The sequence below is a fragment of the Pogoniulus pusillus genome, chromosome 4 (genome assembly GCF_015220805.1).
Source record: "Pogoniulus pusillus isolate bPogPus1 chromosome 4, bPogPus1.pri, whole genome shotgun sequence".
Classification (NCBI taxonomy): Eukaryota; Metazoa; Chordata; class Aves; order Piciformes; family Lybiidae; genus Pogoniulus; species Pogoniulus pusillus.
In genome coordinates this window covers 39,710,551-39,738,534 of record NC_087267.1, presented here as the reverse complement: position 1 = coordinate 39,738,534, position 27,984 = coordinate 39,710,551, and the positions used below count along the sequence as shown (strand labels likewise).

The following is a 27,984-nucleotide window of genomic DNA, read 5'->3' as shown; positions in this document are numbered from 1 at the left end:
TTCTACAAGAGCAATAAAAAAAATTAAATATTTATTTTGAATAACAAGCTGAAGTCCAAGCTGCAATGTTGGCAAATGTAGATTTTTAAACACAGATCACGAAAGCGTGCAGAAAAATGTATTTGAGCAAAGAACAAAATAATACTAAGAATTATGCTAAACAGCAGCTGATTTTAAAGAAACAAAAAGGCCCTGTAATCACTATACAAAATATAAAATGTATTAAACACTACCATCCACAGAACAGAGGTTTATTTTAGTTTGATTATATTTAAAAATTATTTGCGTGGTTATTTATATAGTGAATTGTAAATGATTATTATACATTAACCTCCTTTTGGTCTGCAAAACCTTTGTTGCACTATAGCACATCCAATCACATTGCAGAAAGAAAAAAAAGAATTATTTTTTCCCTTACTATCAAGAAAGAAAACAATCATTGATAATACAGTAAATATTGTCAGGTCTACAAATAATGAAATTAAAAACAACTCCTTTGACTCTTAAGCGCTTTCCATGCAAAGTCAGCACTTGCCTGTTAACAGAGTGCACTACCAAGCAATGTCCAGGGTTGGAAATGCTCTTGGGTAAGACTAAACCTTACCAAAAAAAAACCAAACAAACCAAAAATTAAAGAAAAAAATAAATCAAAGATTGAATGTAATCATGCAACCCTCATACTACTGAGTATACCCATTGTGTCGCTTATCCATTTATTGCCTTTCTAGGATATCACTCAAGGCATCAAAATTAGACTTGTGATAAATATACATATAATGAAAGGACACAAACTGCTATTTGACACTACTACTGGTAATGTCTGTGCTACGTGAAAGCACCTTTAAAAAGAGCCTATGCGGCAAGAGATAAGTGTCTAAAGATTCAAAATGAATCAACAGTATTGGATAACAATATAATTCTCAACTCAGAAGCTGCCTCAAGATTAGGTGCATCTTCAGTTAATGTAACAGGAAAAAAAGGCAATGGATTTTATTTCACTAATTGCATCCACTCATAAACTGACCTAAGGCCACCAGATGTGCAGACACAACAAGTTTCTTTTTCTTTTTTACAGTTCTTTAAATTGTAGGATGATAAAGGAATAGATCTATTTAAAAACAAACACCTAATTTCATCTACATTAAGAGGTGGCACCGGGGGTTGGGTTCACGTTCTGGGTGGCCACCTGTGGTGCAACTTCAATGATTCGTGGTTTGTCTATGATTCTGGCGGTGCGGTTGCCCTTCTCTACAATGCCAATAATCCATGCTTGGTGTCCTTCACCATACTTTGGAGACTTGATCTCAGCACAGAAACGTGCTGCCTGTTCTCGTGGTAAACAGATGAGGAGGCCTCCTGTGAAGAAAAAAAAGGAGAGCATTAAAATATCTGATTGTAAAGCATTTCATCCCTGATCTGCCCAATCTCTAATTACACAAGCAGTTGGTGACTTCAGTGGATTCTGTTGAACTCCAAAGACTCCAAGAGTGGAGACAGTAGAAGTCCAAGCTCTTGCTTTACAGAAAAAAGTTTGCGCTCAAATTCACTGGGTACAGAAATGAAGCCAAAACCACACAAAAGACACTGGCAAAAGGACATCAAACTGATGCCAACAAACGACATACTAAAACAACACTGGCATTGTAAACTTTCAACAGAGGACTGCAAAGTGCCTTTACGCAGAATCATTTTGGATAAAGGTCATATTCAGATACCTATAACCACATATTGGTAACAGTTGGTTCTGCAAGTAATCCCACTGAAAGCCATGAAATCATTCAGAGTGGGACTATTACCAGAGAATGCAAGAAGCAGAAAACTGAACAGAAGCTTGGTCAGAACAGAGGCTTGTGACAGACCCTTTTGACCTCTTTGAGAATTTTCTAATCTTTCCAATAAGATTCCTGTTCCCAGAGACAACTGAAAAATACTTTATTTCCCAAAGAATTCTTTTCAGAAGCAGTACAATAACCAGTCTGCAAGCTCATCTTTCAGTTTTTAAAGCCTAAGAACACTTCCATTCCAAGAATCTCTAAGGTGGACCGGCAAGTGACTTTTCAAAAATAAATTCCACTGTCAGCTCTGGCACAAATTTTCAGGAGGCTCTGACCAAACCATTATATATTTTGGTGATATTCCTTATTATTGAATATTCAGCTTTTCTATATCTCTTACCTTTTTCACATTTAAGCTGTTACTGATGCGTGAAGCACTGCAACACAGAGCAGCAAACTCATCTGCAGAAACTTGTGCAGTTTGCGCAGCTTGCACCTGGGCATCACACTTCTCTCTGACACACAGCATCCCTTCTAAGGGATGTTAAGTTATCATATCCCACTGGAAAATGTTTGGAGAACACAGGCAAGAGACTATATTCATGCAAAAAGGAATTTAGGCATATGCTTACTCTTAGAGATTTAGTTGACCCAAAGTCTTCTGTCTGGGCAAAGGGCATCAGTCAGCAGCCTTAGTTGTGGCACAGGCTCTGAGCCAACGCTAGGGGTGAAAGGCCACCTGCTAAGCCAGCCATCTTGGACTCGGTGCCACTTCCTCCTCCATAGCCCTTGGATAACTTCTTAGCACCTCTAACGCCTTTATGTTGTGTTTTCCAAGCAAACAGTCCTTTCAGTGCTTGAGTAATGACACCATTAATTTGAGGGCAGGAGGAAGTAGCAGCTACTGAAGCACATGAACATGGAAGCACAGAAGTTATTTTTTAGGTTCTATATGAAGCAAACAAGTGTGCCACACAGAAAAACACCTATCCCTCTCAGATGTTTCCAAACATCCAGGAACTTCCTTTAAAAACAAGAAAAAATCCTGGAAGTTTGAATGACAACACTTAAACTTCTCCAAATGTATCAGACAAATCAACTGCAAAGGAATTATGTGTCATTCCCATGGAAGGCTAACTCAAATTGAAGAGAAACTTATGTAATGGTGCAAGGACATAAGAGAAGAGGTTGACGAGTGGCAGCACAAGGAATGTGCTGTCCAGAAAGGAGGTGCAGAAGTATAGTGAAGAGGGAAATAAAAAAAGAGCACAAGAATAATCTTCAATTATCTTTTCCATACACACTGTCTCTGCATTTTGGTATCACTTAAATCCACACACTCATATCCACGTCCTGGTAACATTCCTTCACAAGACGATAAAAATGTACAAAATCCCAGTTTACAATCAAGAATCACTTCCTGCCTGCTGATGACATCTCAGTTTGATCAATAACCCTTAATAGAGGCCATAAGCTATTGTTGATTGGTAGCAGGATTCCTGTCTGCAGGAACTGTAATTATTTCTCTGGTAGACTGACCCATCTTTTTAACCCTTTGGGTAAGTACTCACGGTTTTCCACTATGTATTCTACTCTGTTTTATGTTACTGGCTCTTCCAGCTGCTCTGGTGTTTATCCAAAAGACAACTGCAAGAAGTTTCCATTTGTAGCAGGACACGGCCAACAAGAGTTTTAAGCTGCTGCAATGTGCCTGTGTCAGATGAAGGGGCAGTAGCACTCTACACTGAGGCAAACAGCATTTCATGGTGCATCAAGTTTAAGATCTGCTTCGCCTTCAGCAGTGGCTGAAGAAGATGGGCTGCAGATTGATTGAGCAAGCCATCATGGTGGTTTGAGAACGCTCTGTCCTCTTCCTTTGGGGGTTGAAAGGACAGTAGTATTTGATGCCTAACCTGACTTCCCTTTCTGAAAATCTAAGAGCTTTTTTGGTAGGAGGTTTTGAACACTGATGGTTTTAACTGTTCTGCTGCAAGCAGGGACATGGACAGAAAACTTCATAATGAGATTAGACAAAGCTTTGCAATTAAGAACAGAGATACAGTTCATGAATCAAAACCAAGTGTCCTTGCTCCTGTTAATGGTTTTCTCTGACAATAACTAACAAAGGGATGAGATCATTAGCCTTGCCTCTTGTCAGACACTAACACAGCCTTTCATTTCTGCCCATCTGCCTATTTCCACAAAATCTGCACAAGTACCATGTTGTTGAGATACCTTTTCTACACTGGAAAAATTGGCTGACACCAGTCCATGGTTTATTAGAAGAGGACTGGTAGAAGAATTCAGTAACAGCCAGGTTAATAAACCAAATTAAATATTTAGAAACTGACTGCCTGATTGCAACTTTAACCTTATCATAGTTACCTAAAAGAGAGAGCAAAATCACATAAAACTGTAAGGAAATACACCACAAGCAAGTGTGCCTGAGAATGGAACAGATGACACACTAGATCTTTCCAACAATAACTTTTGTCAACAGGTGCCGAGAAAATGCACTCTGGAAAAAACCCAGCAGTCTTAAAATCGATTCAAATTCTTTTCCAGTAAATTTCTCATTGCCTGCCCACTCTGCTGAAAGACATCTGTTCACTAAAGGAGAAGCTACAGACAGAATGTTTCTGGATGTTTAAGACAAAGAACATGTATCTGTATTATGGTATGGCCAAGCCCCCAGAAAGCATCCTCACACTGGTTATAGAGGTGCAGCAAAGCAGATGCTCGTCCAGGACACCACAGCCCTGGTCTGAAAGTTAACAAGCCACCCTGGCATACCATGCCCAAAAGCATGCTGCTGCAGTGTGCTAGGCTCCCCAGCATAAGCCTGTGGGACTGCAGTTACACAGCTTTCTCTTATTTGGCAGACACTATCCTGTAACAAATCTCTACAGCCACTTCTAATGCAAGAAATGCAATGCTGTGTTGAAATCAAATATGCATGTTCTGAGGCACCCAAAGTTCACAAATAACAAGACAAGTCTTGCTGAGTTTGCCATTATTATCTATATTGAAACATACACCACTCTATGTTCAAAGACACCTCTTGCTCTCAGTCCCAAAAAGAGATCCTGAAGTCAATTGTATTCCCCTTGCAAGTACTCTTACAGCAGAACATACAACCATAATGCTTTGCATCCCTTCAGTGTAAAACCAGAATGGATATCCTCAGGGTGCAGGATGGGCAGTTCTGAAGATTTGAACACTGGGTTTGCAACTAAACCATGCCCATGCTGACTGCTATACAAGACTCTGCCATGGCCACTCACCTGCAACAGCATCTTGCAGGTCCAGATCCGTGTCCTTGCTATTCTTCGGACTCTCCGCTACTGACAATCAATGCTACTAGCACTTCGATTATGTGGACTCCTGGGCAGTAAGAACCTGCTTGCAGCTCCCAGCCTTACTGACACAGCTTGCCATGCTGCCACCAGATATTTCTGGTTTCTGCTGACTGATGCTGGATTGGAACTCTCAGAAGGGTTCACATCCCATATTCTATTACACATCATACGAGTCATTCAGTCTCTGCAGAACAGAGCGTCTCTTTAAACACAGATGGCTAAGGAACAATTCTGCAGCTCATGATAAATTGTGTATTCACTAGGGAAAACGTTTATGGCTCTAGCTGTGGTGCTTCTTTCCAGAGCTTTGGACTGTTTTGCTCCAAGGGGCCCCCTCTGTTGTGAGCTGCAGAGAACTTGGATAATATGTTTGGAGAGCAGGAAGAGGGTGGAGAAATAAGATAACAGAAAAGAAAGATTTGTTGCTACATCTTCTTTGCTTCCCAAACAAAAAGAAAAACAAAAGAGAAGACAGAAGACTGAAGGAGAAAAAGTAGATACTGAAACTTCCATCAGAAGGCAGTGATCATGCTAATAAGCAGACTTTCTACACTTATTTTTAAGGCAACTTTCAAGTTGTATTCACTACTACTGCAAGTGACAGCTTTATTAAGAGATCTCGAGTAATAAATGGGTCAGAGAACAAATTCTTTTTTGTGCTGCTAGGCACAATCCCTGTAAGTCAGATTTCATCTACATAAGGAAGACAAATATTCCTGCATGTCTGTATGCTGTGGGCAGAGAAGTCTTCAGGCTCTGCAACAGGGCCATTTAGCACTAAACTTCACACATATTTATGATGAATACCAAACCATCACTCATCTGACTGGCAGGTGTATTGCAGATATCTTAAAGAAAACTGTGCTGGGATTTTCAGATATTGGCTGTTCTGAAGCTAACAGCTAAGAGAAAAACAGAATCTCACAATCATTTTAGTTGGAAAAGACGTTTAGGATCATCAAGTTCAACCCTTAACCCAGCACTACCAAGTCACCACTAAACCATGTCCCTAAGCACCACATCCACACATTTTTTAAATACCCCCACAAACTCAGCCAGTTCATGGGCAGCCTGTTCCAGTACTTAACAGCTGTTTCAGTGAAGTTGCATCTCCTCTAGTGCAACTTGAGGCCATTTTCTCTTGTCCTTTCACTTTATGTGGGAGAACAGACTGAGTCAGAGTTGGCTAAAATCTCCTTTTGAGTAGCTGTAGAGAGTGAGGTCTCCCCTCAGCCACCTCTTTTCCAAGGAAAAAAAACAACAAAAAACCAAAACAACACCAACTCAGTTTCCTCAGCCACTCTTCAGTAGACTTGTTCTCTAGCCCCTTCACCGGCTTTGTTTGTGTTTCTTTGGACACACTCCAGCACCTCAATGTCTTTCTTACAGTGAGGGGCAAAACTGGACACACAATTCCAGGTGCAACATCAACAGTGCCAAGTACAGGAAAACAATCACTTCCCTACTTCTGCTGGGCATGCTATTTCTGACACAAGCTGGGATGCTGTTGGCCTTCTTGCCACCTGGGCACACTGTTGGCTTATGTTCAACCAGCATCCCTGGGTACTTTTCCACTGGGCAGCTTTCCAGCCACTCTTCCCCCAAGCCTGAAGCATTCACGGGGCTGATGCGACTCAAGTGCGAAGTCTGGCATTCGGCCTTGTTGAATCTTGTTATCATTGGCATTGGCCCATCAATCCACCCTGTCCAGATCTCTCTGTGGTGACTTCTTACCCTGAAGCGGATCAACGCTCCCACCCAAACTGGTGCTGTCTGCGAACTCACCGAGGGTGAGTCTGACCCGCACATGCAGACCACTGATAAGGATATCAAAGAGAACAGGCTCCAACACTGAACCCTGGGGAGCACCAGTTGTGACCAGCTGCCAACTGCATTTAACTCCATTCATCACAGACCAGATTTCAAAAGAATTCAGAATCATCGCTAACTTCACAGCAAGGGTTTCTATAACAGGGTTTCAAGAGGAATTAGAAGGCACTCACAATAGGATGGTGGTTTGGAACTTAAGCTGAGGAAGTTAATTGTGAACAGTTGTGTAGCTAACACTCATTAGCTTGGCTGTGTGCCAAACCAACAGTGATTCTGAATGCAAAGCACATGAGTTGTACATTGAAATCTTAGGAAATTCTAACATGGAGGTGCAGGTAAGGAAGAGAATGGTACAACTGTCACCTACCTGAAGTCTCTGGACAAGTCCCATGCATGAGGCCAAACATATTGCCACAAGCCTTACTGACAGCAGCCATCTTGGCAAGAACAGGAAGGTTATGAATAACAAAGGACACCTCATTTCGCTGCTGCTTGGCGAGGTTTTGTGCATGCCCCAGGATTCCAAATCCCGTGATGTCTGTAGCTGCATGTGCGTTGAAAGTGTGCATCAGTCCAGCAGCTACAAGAGAGGTGGGAAAAACAAAAAAATAAACAACCAATTCAGGAAAAAAAAATAAGCAGGAAAAGCAATGCTTCAACAATATTGTGCAGTCTGAATGAAGCTGCATACTTCTAATTTGAATCAGGTTGGATCACTGTTTTAATTCATTAAAAAAAAAAAATCAACAACAAAACCCACCCATGCTTGTAGGGAACTGGAACTCACCAATATTGCATGTAACTGCTAAAATAGTGCAATTTATCTTTAAGGTATTAAATCACGCTGAAAATCCAGCAGCATGAGCATGATCTTTTAGATGTGTGCCACTCATTTATGAGTGGTCTAAATAAACAGGGGTTTGCTCCAGATTCAAACTTCCTGAAAGTGAGGACCAGAGACATTCTGAGCTCAGCTTTGCTTCCTTAAGGGAAAAGACTAGACTCATCCTGGGTAAGTCGTCTCACATCTCTTCTCTGGCCACTCTGTAAAACACCAGAACTTAAGTTCTGGACGCTTGCAGTTTGTGAGCTCAAGATGGAAGCCTGCAGGTTGTGGGGGAGGGTCCCAGCCTCCACACCCGCACATTCATTAAATTCTTGGGCATTTGCAACTAAAGAGCTCTGAATGGGAGAAGAGCCCCTCTGCAAGCAGGACAACAGCTCCAGTTAATATTATTTAAGTGTCGTTAAAAGGTGCCTGACAAGATCAAGTGGAGAAGAATAAAACCAAGAATGCTTTGTCTTTCTTTGGAGCTTCCCATTGCATGAGCAGGACCCAAGTCCTTTTTCATAAGACAGTCATAGTCATTTATTTTTCCCAGAAGATTTTATGAAAGAATGAAAAACTGGTGGGGTGACATAACAAATGAAAACTGAATACATGAGTGAAGAGGTATGTATCCCTGTTCCTTCAGATGAGAAGAAACACCTAACTTCATTCTCTTCTCCTCGAAAGACACTTTGAACAAAGAAGGAAAATCCTGAATTACAGTTTCTAGGGTAAAAGCAGAACCTTCCCCCTGTTAAAAAGAGAAAAAAACCTCCAGGAAACCCAAAATCAAACCCAAGGAAAAAAAAACCAACTAGTAAAGAAATCATGTGCTACACTTGGAAAAGCACACAAAACTTAAAAAAAAAAAAAAGGAAGTGTAAAAATAACTGAGACCCTCTCCTTTTTTATGTTATTTTCATTCCTTTAAACCTTATTACAGTTAGGGCCTCAGAGTTGTCTAGGCAGAGAAGATAAGCAGGAAGAAATCCAACATATTTCCCTTTAAAACATCCTCTACCTCACTCAGATGTTACTTGCAGCACTCACATGAGTCATAATCATCTCCAGCAGCTTTTGTAATTTTGCTGTGTAATTAAAAGAGGATGTTTGATTTTAATTTGCTTGCTTCACAAACACTGAACAGCAAAAAGATGGGATAGAAGGGATAAAGCAGCTGTGTCGCATTTCCACACAGCAGTGAAATGAAGTTAAATATGAAACTGGAAGAGCCCACTGGAAAACCTCCCCTCTGCTCCCCACAATGCACGCATCTCTTCTTACCTGTTCTGTTCAGTCGTGCCATATTCATCATTGCTTCCTGGTATGCTAGCTCTACATCTTCTTGTGTTACCACTAGTTTGATTTTATTCCACTTTTCTGGCTAATGGATGAAATAAAGATGATTCTTTTAGATTTATAGCTGTATGTTTTAAAGCACATCCTTCCCAATCCCTCATCCAAAATGAACTTCAAAAATTCAACTGAAGTGGGGGAGAAGGTTCAACTCTGTTGTACCTCTGCCAAGCTCATTTAAAGTGTCAAGCTCTTCAAATCTTGCTTTCAGTAGCAGAGTGAAATGGAATAACCTAACCTAGGAGGAAGAACTCCACAGCCAAATGAAAAGAACTTTGTTTCTGGATGCTGGTATTTGTAATCTCTGGCTTCTTGGTTACTTAAGTTCTTAATTTCACATCTCGACACTTTGATCAGGAAAGGCCACTGATATCTACAAGCCTGGGTCTGAGGGCTGTATGCAGAATGTAATCACTAAAGCAGTTTCAGGAGATTCCTTTACAGTTTAATATCAGCATGTTCTTCCACCCATTCTCCAGTGCCTTGTATGGACTCATGTCTCCATTACATGCTAAGCAAAGCTTTTCACCCCAAAAGGGTCTCAGAACAATTTCAGAAATGGTACCTTTATAAAGGGCAATTGTTTCATTCAAAGCTGAAGTAGTTCCAGATCCAGAATGAAACAAAAGCAACCATTTAGCTGGGCAACACTACAAACTGGTTTCATTTTTTAAAAATTTTTTTTGCAATGGAAATAAAATTAGAGAGAACTGAAAGAAAACAAAAAAAATCCTTTTTGAAGCCACAATGCCTACAGCCATTCCACAGAATAAATGCATAGAACAAATTTCTTACTAAATCAAAAGTGCACAACCTACTAAGGACTGGTATATGATGTTGCATTGGGGAAGGCTCTTGTCAAAAACGCTCTTATCCTTAACAAATGAGCACTGACTTTGAGGGGGTGTAAGACAGAATCCAGACATGGCAAGAGGGAGAAAGACTGGTCAGCCAAAACAAATCATTTGTTGAAGAGCAAGGAAGTATAGCAGTGAGATCAGAGCTTCTGAAACTTGGTTGAACTGGGTCTACCAATTAAGTAAGAGAGAGTGAATAAAAATAACAAATGAGGCTATTAGAGAGGGGACAGAAAAGTGATTATTCTTACTGGGAGGATGACTGAAAAACCTCAGCAGTCATTCTGCCTTAGTTTTCAAAATCATGTTTCTGAGGCTGATTATGTGACAGAAACTGGTCAGATTATGGAAATGGAAATCACAAATGAGGTGGAAGCAGAATTCAAGACTGAGGCTAGATGAGCCACAAACACAGGTAGGATACAAATTAGATGCAAATTCCCCTCCAATATAGCAAGCAGATACCGGGGCTAGTGGACAGAAAATAAAAGGCAGAAAAGTTCACAAACATTCCTGAACATTATTTTAAAGCAAGCTTAGATTTCCAGATGGGCAGGGTCTGTAGAAAAGGGCTAGAAAGCCCCTTCTGAGGGGGCACATCACAGCAACTGCTTTCAGGCCTTTCAGCTGAAATAGGAAAAAGCAACAGGATGCCCATTCCCAGCTGTAGACCAGCTTAATCAGTCCACATCAGCAGCCTGGCAGCCAAAACCAGAGCAAACAGCTTCAACACCCCAGCACATCCCTGACCCTGGCCCCTGGGGCCCTGTGCCTGCAGAATCTTTGCAGTCTCTCACTTTGCACCCTATGGCAGCTGCTGCTAGCAACATGGCTGGGGTGTGGTGGCAACAATGCTGGCAGTAACCAAGCAAAGGAGGCACAGATTTTTGCCTCCATTTGGATGTTCCTATTACTTGTCACCAAGAGCTCATTTCCTACTGCTCTTTTTAAATACCTCAGCTTCTATGGTTTAGGGTTTTTTTTTCATCTGTTTTGCAGCCACACATGTCAACATTACACTTTTCTTTTCTTGCCTCAGCATAAATTTGCTGTGTTATGCACCTTCTCTCTCTTGTATTTCAATGGAAAGCCAAATTCCCTGCTGAAATTTGATTTATGAGAGGATTTGTGATGGGTAATTCTAATTTCACTTTCCCTACTCTTTCACAAAACAAAGCTGAAGAAAAGACAGCACAGCTACGCAGAAACTTTCCTACCACAACCAAAGATATATGCTGTTTACGTGTAATAGGAGAATTGATTTCCTTGCTGTCCTCGTTTTTCAGACTAGAAAGTGTTTCTGGTTGACAGTCAAGGAAATTAGAAGTACTTGAAATATGTGGAAATTCAGAATACCCTTAATTTGCAAGTCTGTTTGTCAGTACAATAACAGATATGTTAAGAATTAAGATTATGGCCAGAAAACATACTATAAAATTGGTGTCTTGCTGTTCCACTTCATTTTCATTACCAAGATTATCTGAGACCTTGATTCTTCTATTTGATTGGAAAAATGCAGAGGTCAAAATTGCTAGGCCAGACCCTACAGTGGTCTCATTCTTATCCTTCAGACTCCAATGAAGGTTTAAGCTGGTGCTCTCACATTCTGCTAACATAGGCTTTGTAAATAGAATTCATCTGACAATGAAGTGGCCAACAGCCATGACAAAGTATATTCCAGCTTACTCCTCTGCCAGTCTATTAGCTCAGTAGTCCCAAAACTAGAAAGGATGTATCTTTTTGAAGTGTAAACTGAGCAGTTACAATTCTCAAGACATGTACTGGGGGCGAGACAACATAAGCAGATGCCAATTTTGCAGTCACTTTTCAGTTCAGTAGTTACATTTTTGCCTAACAGATGGAAGCATGTCTACATACATAATACTGCTAGAAATATTCTTATGGAATGCACAGGGTAATATATGTGAAACATAGATATATTTCCATGTGGACAAGCAGAAAGCCCATGAATGCAGACAGCAATCTTGGCCTAATTGCCATCAATAAACTTTTGCCAATTACTTTGGCAGTGGAGTAGGACATAATTTTACCCAAGGTGCTAGTCTGTTGCTCTGTTAGTAAACAAATCTTATTACAGTAATGGCTAAGAACTAATGAAGAATTAGATGCAATGAAGATGAACATACTAAGCATGGAATAGTAAACTGGCTCTACTCTCAGAAGTTCTGCATGTATATTCAGATAAGGCTGGTACATATCAAGGAGACAGAGGTAGTGGATCTTTCTCAACTGAGCCCTTAGTGTACCTACTACACTGCTGAACTTTGTCATTTTGAGGGAATGAGGAAGGTCACTTTGTAGCTCACACCCTCTTCCCTATTTCTTTTTTCTCTTTTGCAGCATACTCACAATATCTAGCCACTGGTGTACAGCTACTGCCACTTGTGTTCCCAAAGGTTTAGTTAATACAAGCACATCTCCTGGCACTGCATTGTCTGGCCTGAAAACAAAGAATTAATGTATTAATTACAAGGGAGATTCACACATCTTATTAGGAATAATTGCTGATAGTTACATTTGCATGTATCTTGTCACACAGTTAAAAAAAAAAGACTAATTGCAGAGTTACTCTTTGGGATTCATTGACATGGGATGCTATTGAGCAAAATGCTGCAAACTTATTTAGAAGTGCTAATCCTTCTTTCTGGGAACACAACAATGCTTGCAGACAGATACACACAAAGTTACATCTTTACTTCCAGGTTACTCGAGCTGTAGGATAGGACAGGGAAAAAGCCTGCCCTTTGTTACTTAGGGACATAGGATCACCATCACTAGGATCATAAACATGTTCATTTGTATAGTGTGACATGCCGCAGTGGGGCATTCAAAATCAGCTACTTTTAAGTGGACAGAATGCTGCACAGCCAGCAATTCTGTAGTTCTCTACAGTCACAGTGTAACTGAATCACAGAATCATAACTGGGAGATGTTTAAAATATATGTATATATATGACAGAAATGTATGCCCCAAAACAGTCTTCAATAACTCTCTTGTCAAAAGGAGAACTGGATCAAAAGATACTGGGGTGTGGGAAGAACTAAAAAGATATCCTGTTTGAAAAAGCAAGTATGTCCAAAAGAGATGTAGCATCTGTTGAGTGCTAAGGACAAATGCAAGCAGGAGAAGGTACTGCTCTATTTATCAGGAGACCGATCACAAGATCACAACATGGTATTTAAAGGATTTTTACTGCATCCCTTCAGACCAGTGCTTTTGATTGTTTAGTGATTTAACTTACATTATAAATTCATTAGGCTGACAGACTGTCGTGGCCACTCCTCCTAAAACAATCCAGGGATTTAACACTGTTTGGCCACCAGTAACAGAGGTTCCTGCCTCTTCTGCTGCATCTTTGAAACCCTGGATAATTAGAGGCATCACTTTGTCTCTTTCCTAGAGATCAAAACAGAAGTCAGAGTTCCATACACAGCAGTGCTAATCATTTAAAAACTGGTCTAGGGCTTCTAATCACTCAAGCCAACTGCCCTCATGGCAAACAGTCCATGACAGGAAAGCCAGCCTTATGTTAGCCTCCTGAAACTTGCATGTTATCCCACAGAGTTATGGATTCACAGCTTTTTTCACAAGAAAAGGTGCAGAGACATACTTATGATGAAGAAACATCCATCAAAAGGTCATAGAAAAGTAATCAGAGTTCTGAAAACTCAGAACAACAATCCCAGCTGTAATCAGGTATGGCCACAGCAGTGCAGCACAGTAAGACAAAGTTAAATCAAACTGCATTTGGCCTCCACTATCCTGAAAAGTTTCAGCTCACTTCTTTCTAAGAATAAACATATTTTTTTCTGCTAGTGCAAAGCAAACATGCTAGTCACTTCCATAAAAAAAAAAAAAAAACCACCACATAACCATTTCAGTTTCTCCTGCTTCACAGGTATGTTACAAAGATTGCATAAATGAACTAAAAGCATCTGTTCAACTTTGATACATGAACTGATAAAAAAAATGCTGCCTTGAAGTAGTATTGTCCTGAACTCACAAAAGAGGGACCCCATTTTGGTGGAGATGAAATCACAGAACATTAGAGGTTGGAAGGGACCTCCAAAGATCAAGTCCAACCTCCCTGCCAAGGCAGGATCCCCTAGGGTAGTTCACACAGGAATACATCCAGGCAGGTTTTGAAAGTCTCCAGAAAAGGAAACTCCATCACCTTTCTGGGCATCCTGTTCCAGTGTTCTGTCATCCTCACTGTAAAGAAGTTCCTCCTCACATTGAGGTGAAATCGTCTATGTTCCAATTTGTAGCGATTGCTCCTTGTTATATTGCTGCTGACCACTGAAAAGAGACTGGCCCCATCCACTAGACACCCACCCTGAGATATTTGTATACATTGATAAGATCTCGCAGTCTTCTCCAGACTAAACAGCCCCCAAGTGAAGGTAGCAGCAGCAGCTTACAATGCCACAGAAAAGTGAACTTTTAGCAAGTGACCTCAGAATGTTTATGAGGCAAGGTCCATGCTATCAGCCGAGACATTCAAAACAAAAATGTATCTTCAGATTTTGAGGAGAAAATACACTGAAGGTAAATACATTCTAAGCACGTTTAACTACTTTGGTCTTCCTTCAAAAGAAAGTACCAGAAATCTTACCCTATCTGTCATTTTATTGCTGACTCCAAGGAGCATCAACATGTTGTCGCATTCTGTGACCCCCATGGCATAAAGGTCACTTAGGACATTGGCACAAGCTATCCGTCCCTGAAAAGAGAAGAGACAAAAAAGTAATCTGCAAGACTGCTCGGAATGTTCAAACACCTGCCATGAACAGAACTTCCAGCACGAGTTTGCACTGAGACAGCTACTTATTCCACAGGCATTAGGAAACCCACCCAGAGATGTGGTATGATCCATTTCATGCAATGCATCCATCTACAAGTGTGATATATGTTCCTTTTGCAGGCAAGAAGACCAAGCTGTCTTGGGCAACATACTCTCTTACTACTGACTGCTTAAGAATCCCACAACTGAATTTAAGATAGGTGCTTAACTTTAGAGGCTAAAAGGCAAGTTCAGTGAAATCCAACTTCAAGAGATGTCCCTGCCTATGGCAGGGGGTTGGAGCTGGCTGAGCTTTGAGGTCCCTTCCAACTTAAAACATTCTATGATTCTGTGTCCTTCACTGCTGGTGACACCTTACAGCCCTTGCTGAGACCCTGCTGCTGCCAGGGCAAAGAGGCAGGACCAGCATCCCCATGCTCCCCACCTGGGGAATGGCAAATAGGATAAACTTTGTGATGAGGTTTTCCAAGAAGTTTTCCAGACAAAGCAAAGTGTCTCAGCCCCACCACAACTGCTCTGCGATATGCAGAAACCCCAGTAATGCACACCAGGATGTTCTTTGGTTCCCAGGCAACCAGCAATAGAACAAGAGGACACAGTCTCAAGCTGTGCTGGGGGAAGTATAGGCTGGATGTCAGGAGGAAGTTCTTGCCAGAGAGAGTGATTGGCATTGGAATGGGCTGCCCAGGAAGGTGGTGGAGTCACCGTCTCTGGAGGTGTTCAAGAAAAGCCTGGCTGAGGCACTTAGTGCCATGGTCTAGTTGACTGGCTAGGGCTGGGTGCTAGGTTGGACTGGATGATCTTGGAGGTTTCTTCCAACCTGGTTGATTCTATGATTCAATAACAAGGTCAGTTTAGGTAATCTGGTATGTTTCTAGTAATTTCCTTCCAGCACAAAACTGTACACATTGGAGAAGACAACCACTGCATGCAATGCCCAGCTGCTAGGAAGCCAACCCAAAAAGCATACGCTACTGCACCTCTTCTGCGGTGGTGTGCATGGGAGACAGGGACCTCGGTGAGCAGCCTGTTTATTCTTCTGCACTACCCTGGAGGCCACGTCTCCACTCTTAAGATTTTAGGAGTACCCTTCTTCCCAGAGGATACATAATCACACTGGGGTGGTTTTTCTGTCAGAAAGGCTGTAAGAAGATATCTGCAGAAAACAGTGTGTGCTGAGAATTAAGTTGCTCAGGGCTCCCAGAAACTGGCCTTGTCACTGCTATTGAGGGAAAATGTTTGTCCCTTGCCACATGTATGGTGGGAGAGATGTGGCCTCTATTGTTTTGTCAAATGACAGGGCTGAATTTTGTTGCAGCATATACTTTTGTGTGTGTGAACCTCTCCACTGATAGAAATTTTATTCAAGACACCAGATCTTCTGTTGAAGATTCCTCTAAGAAGTCTTGAAGCTGACAGAACCAAAAAAAAATCACCTGGATTACACAATCTTAGCTATTTTTGCTAAATTAATAGATCCAAGTAAGGGTTTTCTGGGGTGTGGACAAGTTCAAAGGAGACACCAAGTTTCCTAATGAAGATACAGAACTTTTATACAGGATGTGCCCTGTATCAAATTTTACAACAATTTTAAAACACAGGACAAATTATCTGGTGTTATTTGGAAGACTCCACACCTTTTATTAATGTTGGTTTAGGTTTGCAGCTGCAGAACTGTAATCAGCATCTGGTTTTAGGATTTTAAATCTGCCTTTTTCATGCAGGTACCAACATGATAAAAATAACAATATGCTTATTTGACAGTATGTGGACTACAGAAAGATGCTTCTCCTGAAAGACAAATGAGTAGGGGGAAAGCAAAAAAAAAATGAAGGACAGAATCTAAACACAATTACCACCATCTCTAAAACTTTCCCATCTACTCACATATAAAGGATTTCTGCAAAAGTCACTTTTTTAGACAGCTACCTTACCTGCTTATGACATGAAATAATACCTCCAAATCACCATTAAATATAATCCAATTTTTCATACATTCAAGATCTTCCAGTAGCATTAGGGGAGTCCCTTATATTTCAACTGGAATATGTTTTAATCACTTAAATCTTAAACCATTAAAAGAAGAGTGACCTGTATATTAAATGGTTTGATAGACATTAATTTTCTGGATGTTAAGAACTCCAAAGCCTGCTATTTCCTTTTTCTGGAAGGGGTCTATAAACCCATTCTTCACTATCTTCAGTATTTACCAAGCAAACTGCTGGTTTATGTCCTCTCTGGAATGACAGATAAGTTTTTAAACCCACACTAACAACAGCTCTCTATTCAAATAGTCAGAGGTCAGTCTAACACTGCTTCTGCCAACTGGCAAAACTACCACAGAAACAAATTCATGGAGTGCAAGCCTCAAGTCTGAAGCAGCAGAGAGGACAACATATAGCTTGTGAGCACTGCTAAACATAACAGAATTCACAAACAGTGTCAGCCTAGCTGGATCCCTCATGCTACCCAACTGCTTGCTTAGTGCCCCTGAAACACAAGTATCTATGTGCAGTACTTCTAAGAACTATTTGTAAGAGCAGAGCATGGAGTATCAGATCTCTGTCCCCAGTCTGGAGTGAAGGTTTTCCTTAGAAGACCACCAGAAAAGACCCTGGAATGGAGGGGAAATCTCACTCTCGAACCAGCCAGTTTCCTGCTCCTGTCCTCAAAATGGCATCTCCAGAGTGACACAAAGGCTAACATGAGTTCCATTACCAGTGGCCTGATATTATTATGGAACTTACTTTCAGTTGGTTGTAACTTTTCCAGTATCAAACCATTTAAGATGAAGAATTTGTATGCTGGATACAGATTTTACAGGTGTACATTCAAGTGAGACATCAGACAACGTGGACTAAGTGTTTTCAATAACAAAGCCAAAGAGAAGGGGGAAGGGAAAAATAAGGAAGAGAGGTTTTGCATATAACTGCAGAACTTTACTTCAAAATAGGCAGTGAGAAAGCAAGAGAAAGCTGTTTTCTGACACAGAAAACTGTTCAGCTGAGTCCACATGCACTTTTGCCTTCCTCAGCCATTTTCTAATCCCTTCTGTCAAGTCACCCAGCCTGCAGTTCATTTGCACTTTTGGCTTTCCCTTCATGTGTCCCCTTCCCCCAAATAGGAAGACGGAGCAGGTAAGGAGCTGACAGCAGACATCATGCACAGAGAAAGGAAGAGACTCTAAATCAGGGAACACCTGTCTAGAGACAGACTAGGTAATGAGACAGAGCAGAAGAGCAAGAAGCAGCGTAGATTGCATGTGAGCGATAATGAGAACAAAGTGGTAACAACAGGTATGGATCAGGGAGCACCTAGATTGAAAATGGAAAGAAGCAGTTGGAGAAGCAGGACAGCAGCGGCCTGTCTTGAACCAAGAACTCCATAGCACACTCCTTTACAATCAAAATTCCTGAGTCTCACCATTCCTCTGCTCTTAACTGTCCCATTACAAATTGTATTTGACTGTCCTCAAACTGATATTGGTCCAGACCAGAAAGTGGTCATCTGTTTTACCCCCAGGTACTCTAATTCCCACAGGTACAAGTAAAGGATCCAGCAACTCCAACTCTGCTGGATCATCACTGCAGGAAACAGCAAGACAGCAACTGAGAGAATCCCTGCTCCAAGTGTTTAGGAAGAAATACAAATCTGTAGACAGATCAGGAAGTGGCAAGCCACTACACTAAAATTAATGTTGACATGAAAGAAAAGTGAAGGACTCCAGAGTTAGAAAACACCAAAGCTAGAGCTGCATGGATTACAGTATAAACTGGAACTGCAATGCAATCATTAAAGCTGCACTAAGGGCGAATTTATATTTCAGTCCTACCACACCGGTATAAACTTAATCTGGGCACAGGCTCATCTATCCACTCCTGCAGCATCTCAAACCCTTTGTATCTCCAAACAAAACAACTCTCTCCCTTCAGCATGGCCTTCTCACACTGCCTCTCACAAGAGAAGATATTTGTTCAGATGAACTTGAACACAGCTCGCCAACAACATTTTTTTTTCTCCCCTCTGGTCCCTGATGAGTTCCCACATATTAGAGCAAGCCTCTTGAATCAGGTTTCTCAGGAGAGCTCAATTCTATACTCTTGAGGCCAGCCTGCAATCTTGGCTTGCGAAAAGGGAGCTCTTCTGGAACAGAAATCAAAGGAGACAGGCTTGCTCTTGTATACAGCAGCTAGTCAAGCATGCTAAAATAAAAATTATACTAGTTGGTCCCAATCTCAAACTGCATGTCCAAAATGTGTACCTAACCAGGTCTCAGAGAACAAACAATGAACCAACAATAGCAAATAAAGCATCTGACCACATAAACAGCAGAAAAGCATACCTTAAAGCAGTCACATTCAAATCACAGGAAGGATGAATTCTAACATTTCTTAACTTCCACTTAATGAACACCTCCTGCAGAATACCCTACAGCTTTGATGAGTCTTTTTTTTAAAGTCCATTTGTTTTCCCATGACCTTCTGCTCTAATCAATCCTGACCAATCACTAAAGACAACATCACAAAGGAATCTCTACTGTGAGAAGGGCACAGAAGGAACCAAAGTTAAAGTGCACACAGCTTCCAACAACACATTTCAACTTCCCCATCTGCAAGCAGAGGTAGTACAACCAGAAAAGTGGTGTTCACAAAGCACTCTGAAATTGCCAGGAACTACTGCCAGGTACTGTCCTTTAGGCATTTCCAGTTCTAACATGTTACCTGGTTATTTCAGCACCTCAATTACAGTGTGGTTCTGCTTGTGAGTGGAATTTACTGTCTGCTGCTTCATAGCTTCCCCCCTACACCTCTTTTTGGGCATTTCAAGACAAATAAAACAAAACAACAGATGGAGGAAAATTTGAATTAAAGGTGGCAGTTCTCAGAACTTTCACTAACAGAAAGCAGCACTTCAGCATTCCTGACTGACACAGGAAAGATTACAAGATAAAACTATGCCTTCACATGTATTTAGGAAAGATTCTGAATGCAGTTAATCAAACAATTAGCACTGCACATTCAGAAGCAACAGCTGAAGCTGCCATGAGCTGAGGAAGTCAGAAGCATAAATCAAATCATCAACACAGCTAACAACTAAGTTTAGACAACTTACCATCATATAAGGATCATCCACAATAGGATAAATATAATCTGTTGTCTGGACCAATGACAAACCTCCATGCCTTAATGGAATAACACAAGTGTCCATCCCAATTCCTGTGAAGACAGAAATTCATCAGTGAGGTAAGCAACTTTGCCCTTAATTGTCTCTTGCCCTTAACAAGAGAACTTATAAAGCACATCTCTGAAATACAACTCACAACACTGCCTGAACAGACATACCAAATTCTTTCCTTAGGAAAGGCATATAGCACATGTAAGAGGAAAGTAGAGAATGTAAACTCCTGACTGGAACAGAAGTGTAAATTGCTGAAAGCAATAACTAACCATATTTCACATTTTTTCAGTGTTATAATAATGTGTTAAGAATATCTGTGTCTGTATGTAAGTACATTTAGAATTAAGAGGAAATACATCAATTAATATTGTCAAAAGCAAACAGGCTTTCCTGCCACTCCAATCTCAACACAAACAGGGATGGCTTTAAAAGGACATAGCCTCTCATAAATGGCATTTCCTCACTTCAGGAGTCATACAAAGAACAACCACAATTCACAGCCTAGACCCCCAGTGAAAGACAATTCAACCACTTGGAGCTTCTGCAACTGTTAACCTCGCCTCACTTCTGTGAAGCTGAAAGTCAACAAGATGAATTGCTAGACAGGGAAACTCTTCCAAGAAAACAATCCTATCAAGCACAGCCTTCTCCCTGCTGGTGGATATTCCAAACGGAGTGACAATAAAGACACCTGGCATTCACTGCAATGCAAGAGCCTGCTCAAAAGCGGCTGGTGAAAACTCACCATGCTAGCTCAGTTGTGCTCATCTCCATACCCTTGTGCAACAGTAGGCAGCTCACCTCCCTCCTGGGCTGCCAGCAAGCTACCTACAATTACTCTGCATACCTTGCAGGACAAGAGGCTTCAGCCAACTTTCAGGAGCAAATGCCAGACAGTTACTTTTCCCCATGCATTAATGAAACACACTACCTAGAAAGAGCTGCAAGTCAGTATTTGGCAGTGTCCCATAAAGGAACAAGGCAAGCTGCTGTCATCTGAGGTCCTACTGAGGCCACAGAGCCAAAGGTCTGTCAGGCAGTAGGTAGACAGTAGATGGAGAGGATCTTGCCTCTCTGGCCCACTGAGGCAGAAAATCTTGCCTTAGAAGAAAAGAGACATTAACAGAAGCTCATGAGCAGTAATTCAGGGGTTGGTCATCCTCTGCAGAAGTTATCAAGCCACTTTGCATGATGCCAAATGTCTCTAGGGAAAAGCACACAAGCAGTTACAGAGAAGCGGCTGTTTTGCCCACAGTTGATCTCTTCATGCCACAATGCTGCAAGATTGATTTAACTTCTGTGGTTTTCCACAACTTCAGCAAAAGTGCTCCTTGACCAACAGGCCAAGGGTCATTAACTGTTCGTCGCAGGCTAAGTTTCTGCTCCACCACAAAAGGACTAAGTAAGTGAATCTGTTCAGAGAGATGACTGCAAATAGTGATTTCAAGGCCTATGACAGCTATGAGGCTATCGAACTCGCAGCTCCTTACTCACAGATACACTCACATATAAAACTGCAGCGATGTTTAAAACTGCAGAACTCAAAAGTATTGAGCTTGAGCCTGCTACCAGCAACTTCCCTCTTAATCGTGTCTCAAAAGCATGGTGCATATATGCCCAGGCTGTAAAGTTACCTACCTGTCTATCTATATATTTTTAAGTATAAAGTATCAGAGGGAAATCACATCAAAAATTTGTTGGAAGACACATTTGTTAAAGGGTTACTCACCACAAAAGCATATTTTAAAGAGACCTGAACTCTTTCTATTGCTAACAAAATTTCCTCATACATAATATCACACCTACACATTGATGGCATTAGTCTACTTATAAAATTTTCATATATAAAAGAAAAATCTATTAGCAGTTCCATTACTGTTTAGAGCCTGTAGGTTTATAAGAGAAAAACACAAACCACAACAGCTAGATAATTAAATCTGAAACAAACTATTACTGATTTTAGAAAATTGCCAAATTGAAATGCTGTTGTGAACAATTTATTTAGAAAAAACCCACACAAATAGCAATTTGGGGATAAAAGAAGCTAGAAGTGTCCTTCATTAGGGAGTATTAAATTATAGTGCCACCCCAGCTCCACAGACAATTGCTGTTTAGATATTTCATACAAAGATGGCCATTGTTTAAGCAAGAACACAGACTCCTTACTAATCCATCACTGAATTCAATCTCTACCAGAATAATGGGTTGCAACCTGTTAGCCTCCTAATAGACAATTAGTGATGTTAAAAATATTTTAAATAAGGATATTATACACTAAATTGATAATAACCTCAGAATAAATACTACACTGATATTCCCAAATTGAGGAGAAAAAACAAGTCATTCTGCACTGCAAAGTAGAGATTGTCTATTTACTCAGTCCTGCATATTCAAACAGAATTAAGTGTCATTAAACACATTATCCACATTAATTTATCTATATCAATATTAGGTACAGTAGCTGGTATCAAAATACATACATTTGCCCTGTTCCCCATGTAGGTGGCTTGTGCAGGTTATTTTCCTTAATGCTTGCATCATTGTGCAAATATCAAAGAGAAAGTAAAGCTGAAAAGGATGGAAAGACAGACTTTCCCAGGTAGCTTCTACAGATGAGCAAAAAAAATTACAGTGGGGAACAAAAGGACTGAAAGGAAAAGTGACAGATGTGACAATCTATGCCTAGTCAACTGAAGTGAGAAAGTTTTCTCTTGCTCACTTTCTCTGACCCAGGAATGGAGGGGAGAGAGAAGAGAATTTAGTCTATCAGTCACCTAAAATTCACTGCATTCATTGCATACAATTTAAAAAGCAATGTATGCATATTAAAAAGCTCCAGACATTAATTAATTCAACTTCAGCTGGCAAAACATCCACCGGGAAAAGGGAGGAGGAGACTAAGGCCTAAGCACAAGCCTACCACAATGGCCATTCCTGAATGATTTTTCTTTGTAGTTGAAGGCACTGCAGGATGTTAAATAATTAAAATAATATTCTCGTATTCCAGATGCCAACAAATGACACCATGAGATTCATTCTTCAGATTTCTGGATGTTGTGCAGGCATTATACAACATATAGTTTCCAAACTGATTAAACAAACCGCAATGAGATCATAACACTAAGCAGACCAAACAGAAGGGCCACACATGCCTGTCTGGAGGAGCAACTACTTACCCAGCCTGGGCATAACTGCTCCCAGGAACTGTTCATCCTCCTGAAAATGGTTTTCCTGCAGAGATTCAAGCAGTTTCTGTAAGACATCCTGAGGCACTTTGCAGCCTGTGCCTTTCAGTTCAGTGAATCGGGTCAGACGGAAGCTCTTGTCCAGTTCATAACTTTCTGGGTTAAAGGACTCCCGAACAGACATGGTTCTCCTACACGGACTGCTGGCCTTTCCCACCCCAGAGCAACAGTATCAATTTCTCTGCTGATCAGTCTAATTAAAAAAAAAAAAATATTTGGAACATTAGAAATTCCTAGGACCTGCAAGACAACAAGTTTTCCACATGGAGCAAGTTATAAAGAAAGAGAAAGCATTCAATGTCATCATTCACTTAAGACAAGGTGGGCACATCTTGCGCAACTCATTTCTCCAGGACTACAAAGGAACAACTCTTCCTATTTCCTCACACTTATGCCAGGTGAACCAGAGACTTAATTTCTTTTCCAGGTATGCTGCATATGTTTTTTATTATAAAAAAGAATCTAACACACTTACCAACCTCATTTAACAGAGGTAATGAAAGAACTAACAGTTCCCAGAGCACTGAGGCAAATTTCCAAAAGGCAGTCTGGGCCCTGATGCAGCAGCAACGTACTCAGCGGAGGCATCTGTTTGTACTCAGCTCAATGCGGGGCCATAATTTTATCCATTAACATATTAATCTCAAAAATAAGATGCTATTAAAATAATAGCTTTGCTTCAGTTCTGATGTAAGAAGCTGAAACTCCATAATACACCTGTTCTCCTTTGGGGAAAACACAGCCCCGGTGTTCAGTTAGCACAGGTAACAGAAAAACAAAGAGGCCTTATTTAAACAGCCTGGTTTACCTACAAACAGGCCAGCTTACCTTTTAAGATGTTTGAAGACTTCAAAAAGTTAAATAAAAGGGGTTTTGCCTCTCAAACCCTTTTTTAGTCAACTAATGATACTAAGAATACAGAGAATTGCCCATTAAACTGACAGAACAAAAAGACACTGATGCAACTCATTTAATTAAATTCTTAACAATGCACATCTAATTTTAGACTGTTTTTTCCAGTCTGACTCACAGACACCACACTCCAACACTAGTAAGAGGCCTAAGAGAGAGACTGATCTGTCGCAACAGGACTAGCTATGATAAAACACAGTGCATCTCTCTGAGAAGTTTCCAGGAATCATTAAAAGCAACCTGTCTGTGGCGGTTTCTTAGAAAGCAAGGATCCTGCCTAGAAAGAACAGAGTCCAGCAGCATTACTGACAAAATTTCATACTGATGGTCACACTGTTGCAAAGTTAAACTCAAACCCAACAAAACAGAAGGAAGCGGCCTACATTTACTCAATTTGACAACACCAAACAGAAGAAGTAAATATACAGGCTGTGCAACTGATTTCTCCTATAAAGCACTTAGAAACATGTACATCCGTTTCATAAACGTTTAAGCCTACTAATTTATTGACTATACTTCCTAGGAATTGAAGTTTAAGCTCCCAGGGAACTTTTGATGTGGAGCTCAACTGCCCTCAACAGCGCTTTCCCTCCATCTCTGGGAGGCGTGGCACTTAATTAAAACAAATCTTCCGAAGCCCAGGCTCGGGCAGTAATCCAAACTGGAGTTTCAAGAACGTGTCTTGGATGTGCAATGAATGCAGTTCATAGCTGTTGTCTTCCAACACGAGACATTAAACACTTGCAACCAAAAAGAAAAAAGAACTTAAAGACAGTGCCTGGAAAACAATCTGTCAACAGAAATGGTGACAAAAGCTTATCAAGGACAGGGGGATGTGGGTTTTCCCCTCCTTTACTGTTTTTTGTTTAATTAACTGTAGAAATTTGTAAAAAGCAGCCTGCCCCACAAGGGAAGCCTTTTCCTTCATCGAAGTAGTAACGACAATAAACTTAGCACCCCCTACCTACTTACACAGGCAAGGATTCAGAGGCCAGAGCCTAGCAGGAATATTTGCAGCCCTGAGGACTGTGAGAACACAATAAATTATGTTCCCTAGTTTGAAAACAAATACCGAAACAAACAAGATGACTTTATTTAACGACATACATCCACAGTGCAAAAGCACAATAACTTTGTTCACGAAGACCTAAACAAAGCTGCCTGCGACTGTGTATTTCACGGACTTGCCACGGAAGCAGCCTTGCTTGAGAGACCAAGTTTCTTGTGACTGCTGGCAGTCTACGCGGGCATGCGATTTGAGCGTTCAGCATCCTTTCCCAGCAAAGGGAAACACCTCTTAACTCTGATGTTTCTTACTTATAAAAACCACCACAATAATTATTTAAAACTACCGTTTAACCCTCGCTTCCTTAAAGAGCAGAGAGGGGAAAAGCACACGAGTAAAAGAGGAGAGAACCAGAGCCAGGTACCTACCCGAAACAAACCCAAGAGCAACTAACGGCAACTCAACCGGCCGAGACCAACAAGGTGAAGAACTGCAACAACCATTTATCCACGGAGTGCGGCGAGGCGCGCTGCAGAGAGACATGTCTCAGGGACACCTTAAATTTCCAGCCGCTGCCTTTAAAGGCAAACCCAGGCCTTCACTGCTGCTCTTTGTGCAGCCGCAGAGAAGGAGGGAAGGCGGCAGAGGGGAGGAAGCGCAGCCGGGCTCTCCCCCTCTCCCCGTGCCGAGCACCCGCGCATGGAACAACCTTCCTCTTTCCCGGCTCCGCTGGGGACAGATGCGCAGGGGGAGAGGGGGCGGCTCGGCCACTGGGAAGAGACACCCCCACGGGCCCCGAGAGCGGCGCGGGGCGCACGTGCGCGCAGGTAAGACGTCACCGGGGCGGGGTTAGCCCCTCGCTGGCGGGGGGGGAGGAGGGGCGCACGAGCCCGCGGCACCGGGGCGCGCGCCAAGCCGCTGGGGGAACGCTGGGCGCGCGCATCCTCTGCCCTCCCTCCCCCCGCCGCCGCCACAGCTCCATAAGGGGGAGGGAAGGATGAGATGGGAAGTGAGGGGGGAGGAGAAGGAGGGAAAAAGAGGAAAAAAAAATGTCGGCGGGCAAAAATATTAACCCGTCCGGTGCCGGTACTGGATTTTTTTTAAAGCGGCCGCGGCGGCGGCGCGGTGAAGCGCACGCACAACCCCCCTCTGTCCCCCGCCCTTCCCCCGGGGCCGGGCTGAAGGAGGGCGGCGGGGCCCGGGGCCAGGCGGGCAGCCCGCGCTCCAGCGGCTCCACGCCGCTCCCCGCGCCCGGCCCAGCATAACGGCGGAGGCGAATTCCCCTTTAAATCTCCCCGCCTTGCACCCCCACCCCCCCTCTCCTCCTCCTCCTCCTCCCTCCCTCCTCAGGTCTCCCTCTTACCGGCTCGCCTCCTCGCCCTCCGCCTCCTCCCGCGAACGGGACTCCCAGCCCAGTCCCACAATGCACCGGGCGCGCCGGGCTCCCTCAGCACCGCCTGAATAGAAATGCTGCCGCCGCCGCCGCCGCGGCCGCCGCCGGGCACGGGGGGGTTAAACCTCCCCCCCCACGCGTTCCCCGCCGCTCCCGCCTCTCCGCTCCACGCGCCTCTCCTCGCGCGCTTCCCGCCCCCTCCCCTCCGGCGGCCGCGCGCGCGCCGTTTCCCCTCCGCGCGCCTCCCCCGCCCCTCCGCGCGCGCCCCCGCGTGTGCGGCGGCGGCGGCGGCGCGCGCCCTGCTGCGGCGCGAGTTGCCGCGAGGCCCCCACCCCCCGCGGCCGGCCCTGGGCTGCCCGGGCGAGTCCGCAGCGTTCGGAGTGATTCCGGGAGCGAGGCACCTACCGCTCTCTGGGTAACCTGTGCCAGTGTTTCACACCGTCATCGTAAAGACCTTCCCAGCTGCCTCAGACTCTTCTTACAGGAGAGGTGTTCCAGCCGTCTGCCCTTTTTTGTGGCCCTCCTCTGGACCTGCTCCAGCAAGCCCATGTTTTTCCTGTACTGAGGGCTCTAGCGGTGCACACAGTACTCCAGGTGAGGTCTCACCGAAGTGGAGTCGAGGAGCAGAATCCCTTCTCTTGGCTTGCTGGCTATGCAGCTTCTGATGCAGCCCAGACCTTGTTTCCGAGTGCTCCACCAGTGCTGAGTTTTTCCCAGAAACTGGATGAAAAGTCACATTTTATCCGTGCTGCACCCAAAAGCTGGGCGAGAAGGAAACAGGAGGTCAGGTGGACTTGACAATGGGCAAAATTTGTTCGAACTGAATTTTTCATCAAATCATAGAAGAGTTTGTGTTAGAAAGGACCTGCAAAGGTCTTCTAGTCCAGCCTCCAGGCCGTAAGAAAAGAACATCTTTAACTAGATCAGGTTGCTCAGAACCCCATCCAGCCTGACCTGGAGTATTTCCAGGGATGGAAATTGCAACATGCCTGTATGGATGCAGAGCCAAATCCTCGGCCCAGGGAAGCTGGAAGAGTCCCCAGATGTCATCTCCAGCAGCCCCTGTTGGTGCGTGGCCCATGGAGGGCTGAAGTTACCACAGCAGGAGTGCCACAGCCCAGCTGGATATGTCAGCTGGTGACTTTTTTACCCAAAGTCTGTGTTGGAGCATGCCTCAGGAAAAAATGTCTTGTTTTGAAGCAGGTGGTGATGAGTACAGCACAACCCTAAAAAGCTGCACTGTACAGCCAGGACACCCCTTCTTGTCTGAGACTATTTGCCTGAGCCAACCTCTCTCCACCACTGATTTGCAAAGCATCCCATTTTCTTCTTAAGTATTTAAGATATAAATCACTGAATTTTGACGTATCTTTAACAAAGTCTGACTGCCAGCATCTTCTTGGTTCATTTTTCTACCT

The 27,984-nt window shown here is 42.6% G+C and overlaps 1 protein-coding gene and 1 long non-coding RNA gene across 4 annotated transcripts; one reads left to right on the top strand and one right to left on the bottom strand.

The window, feature by feature from the left end:
- On the bottom strand, positions 1 to 26,730 carry SEPHS1 (selenophosphate synthetase 1). Of its 3 annotated transcripts, XM_064142630.1 has the most exons (10): positions 26,537 to 26,730; positions 25,602 to 25,702; positions 23,187 to 23,448; positions 19,945 to 20,048; positions 14,644 to 14,751; positions 13,270 to 13,424; positions 12,377 to 12,467; positions 9,078 to 9,177; positions 7,332 to 7,544; positions 1 to 1,356 (listed from the first exon to the last, which is right to left on the bottom strand). In XM_064142630.1, the coding sequence occupies exons 3-10, from the start codon at positions 23,377 to 23,379 to the stop codon at positions 1,142 to 1,144; spliced, it is 1,179 nt and encodes a 392-aa protein (XP_063998700.1). In that variant the 5' UTR covers positions 23,380 to 23,448; positions 25,602 to 25,702; positions 26,537 to 26,730; the 3' UTR covers positions 1 to 1,141. The 3 variants fall into 3 exon arrangements, with proteins under 3 accessions (XP_063998700.1, XP_063998701.1, XP_063998699.1); XM_064142631.1 differs by lacking the exon at positions 25,602 to 25,702; XM_064142629.1 differs by lacking the exon at positions 26,537 to 26,730 and having other exon boundaries at positions 25,602 to 25,802.
- Positions 25,782 to 27,968, top strand: LOC135174937 (uncharacterized). The gene is made up of 2 exons (XR_010302150.1): positions 25,782 to 26,000; positions 27,051 to 27,968. It is a non-coding gene; the product is annotated as an uncharacterized LOC135174937 (long non-coding RNA).
- Positions 27,969 to 27,984: the final 16 nt, after the last annotated feature.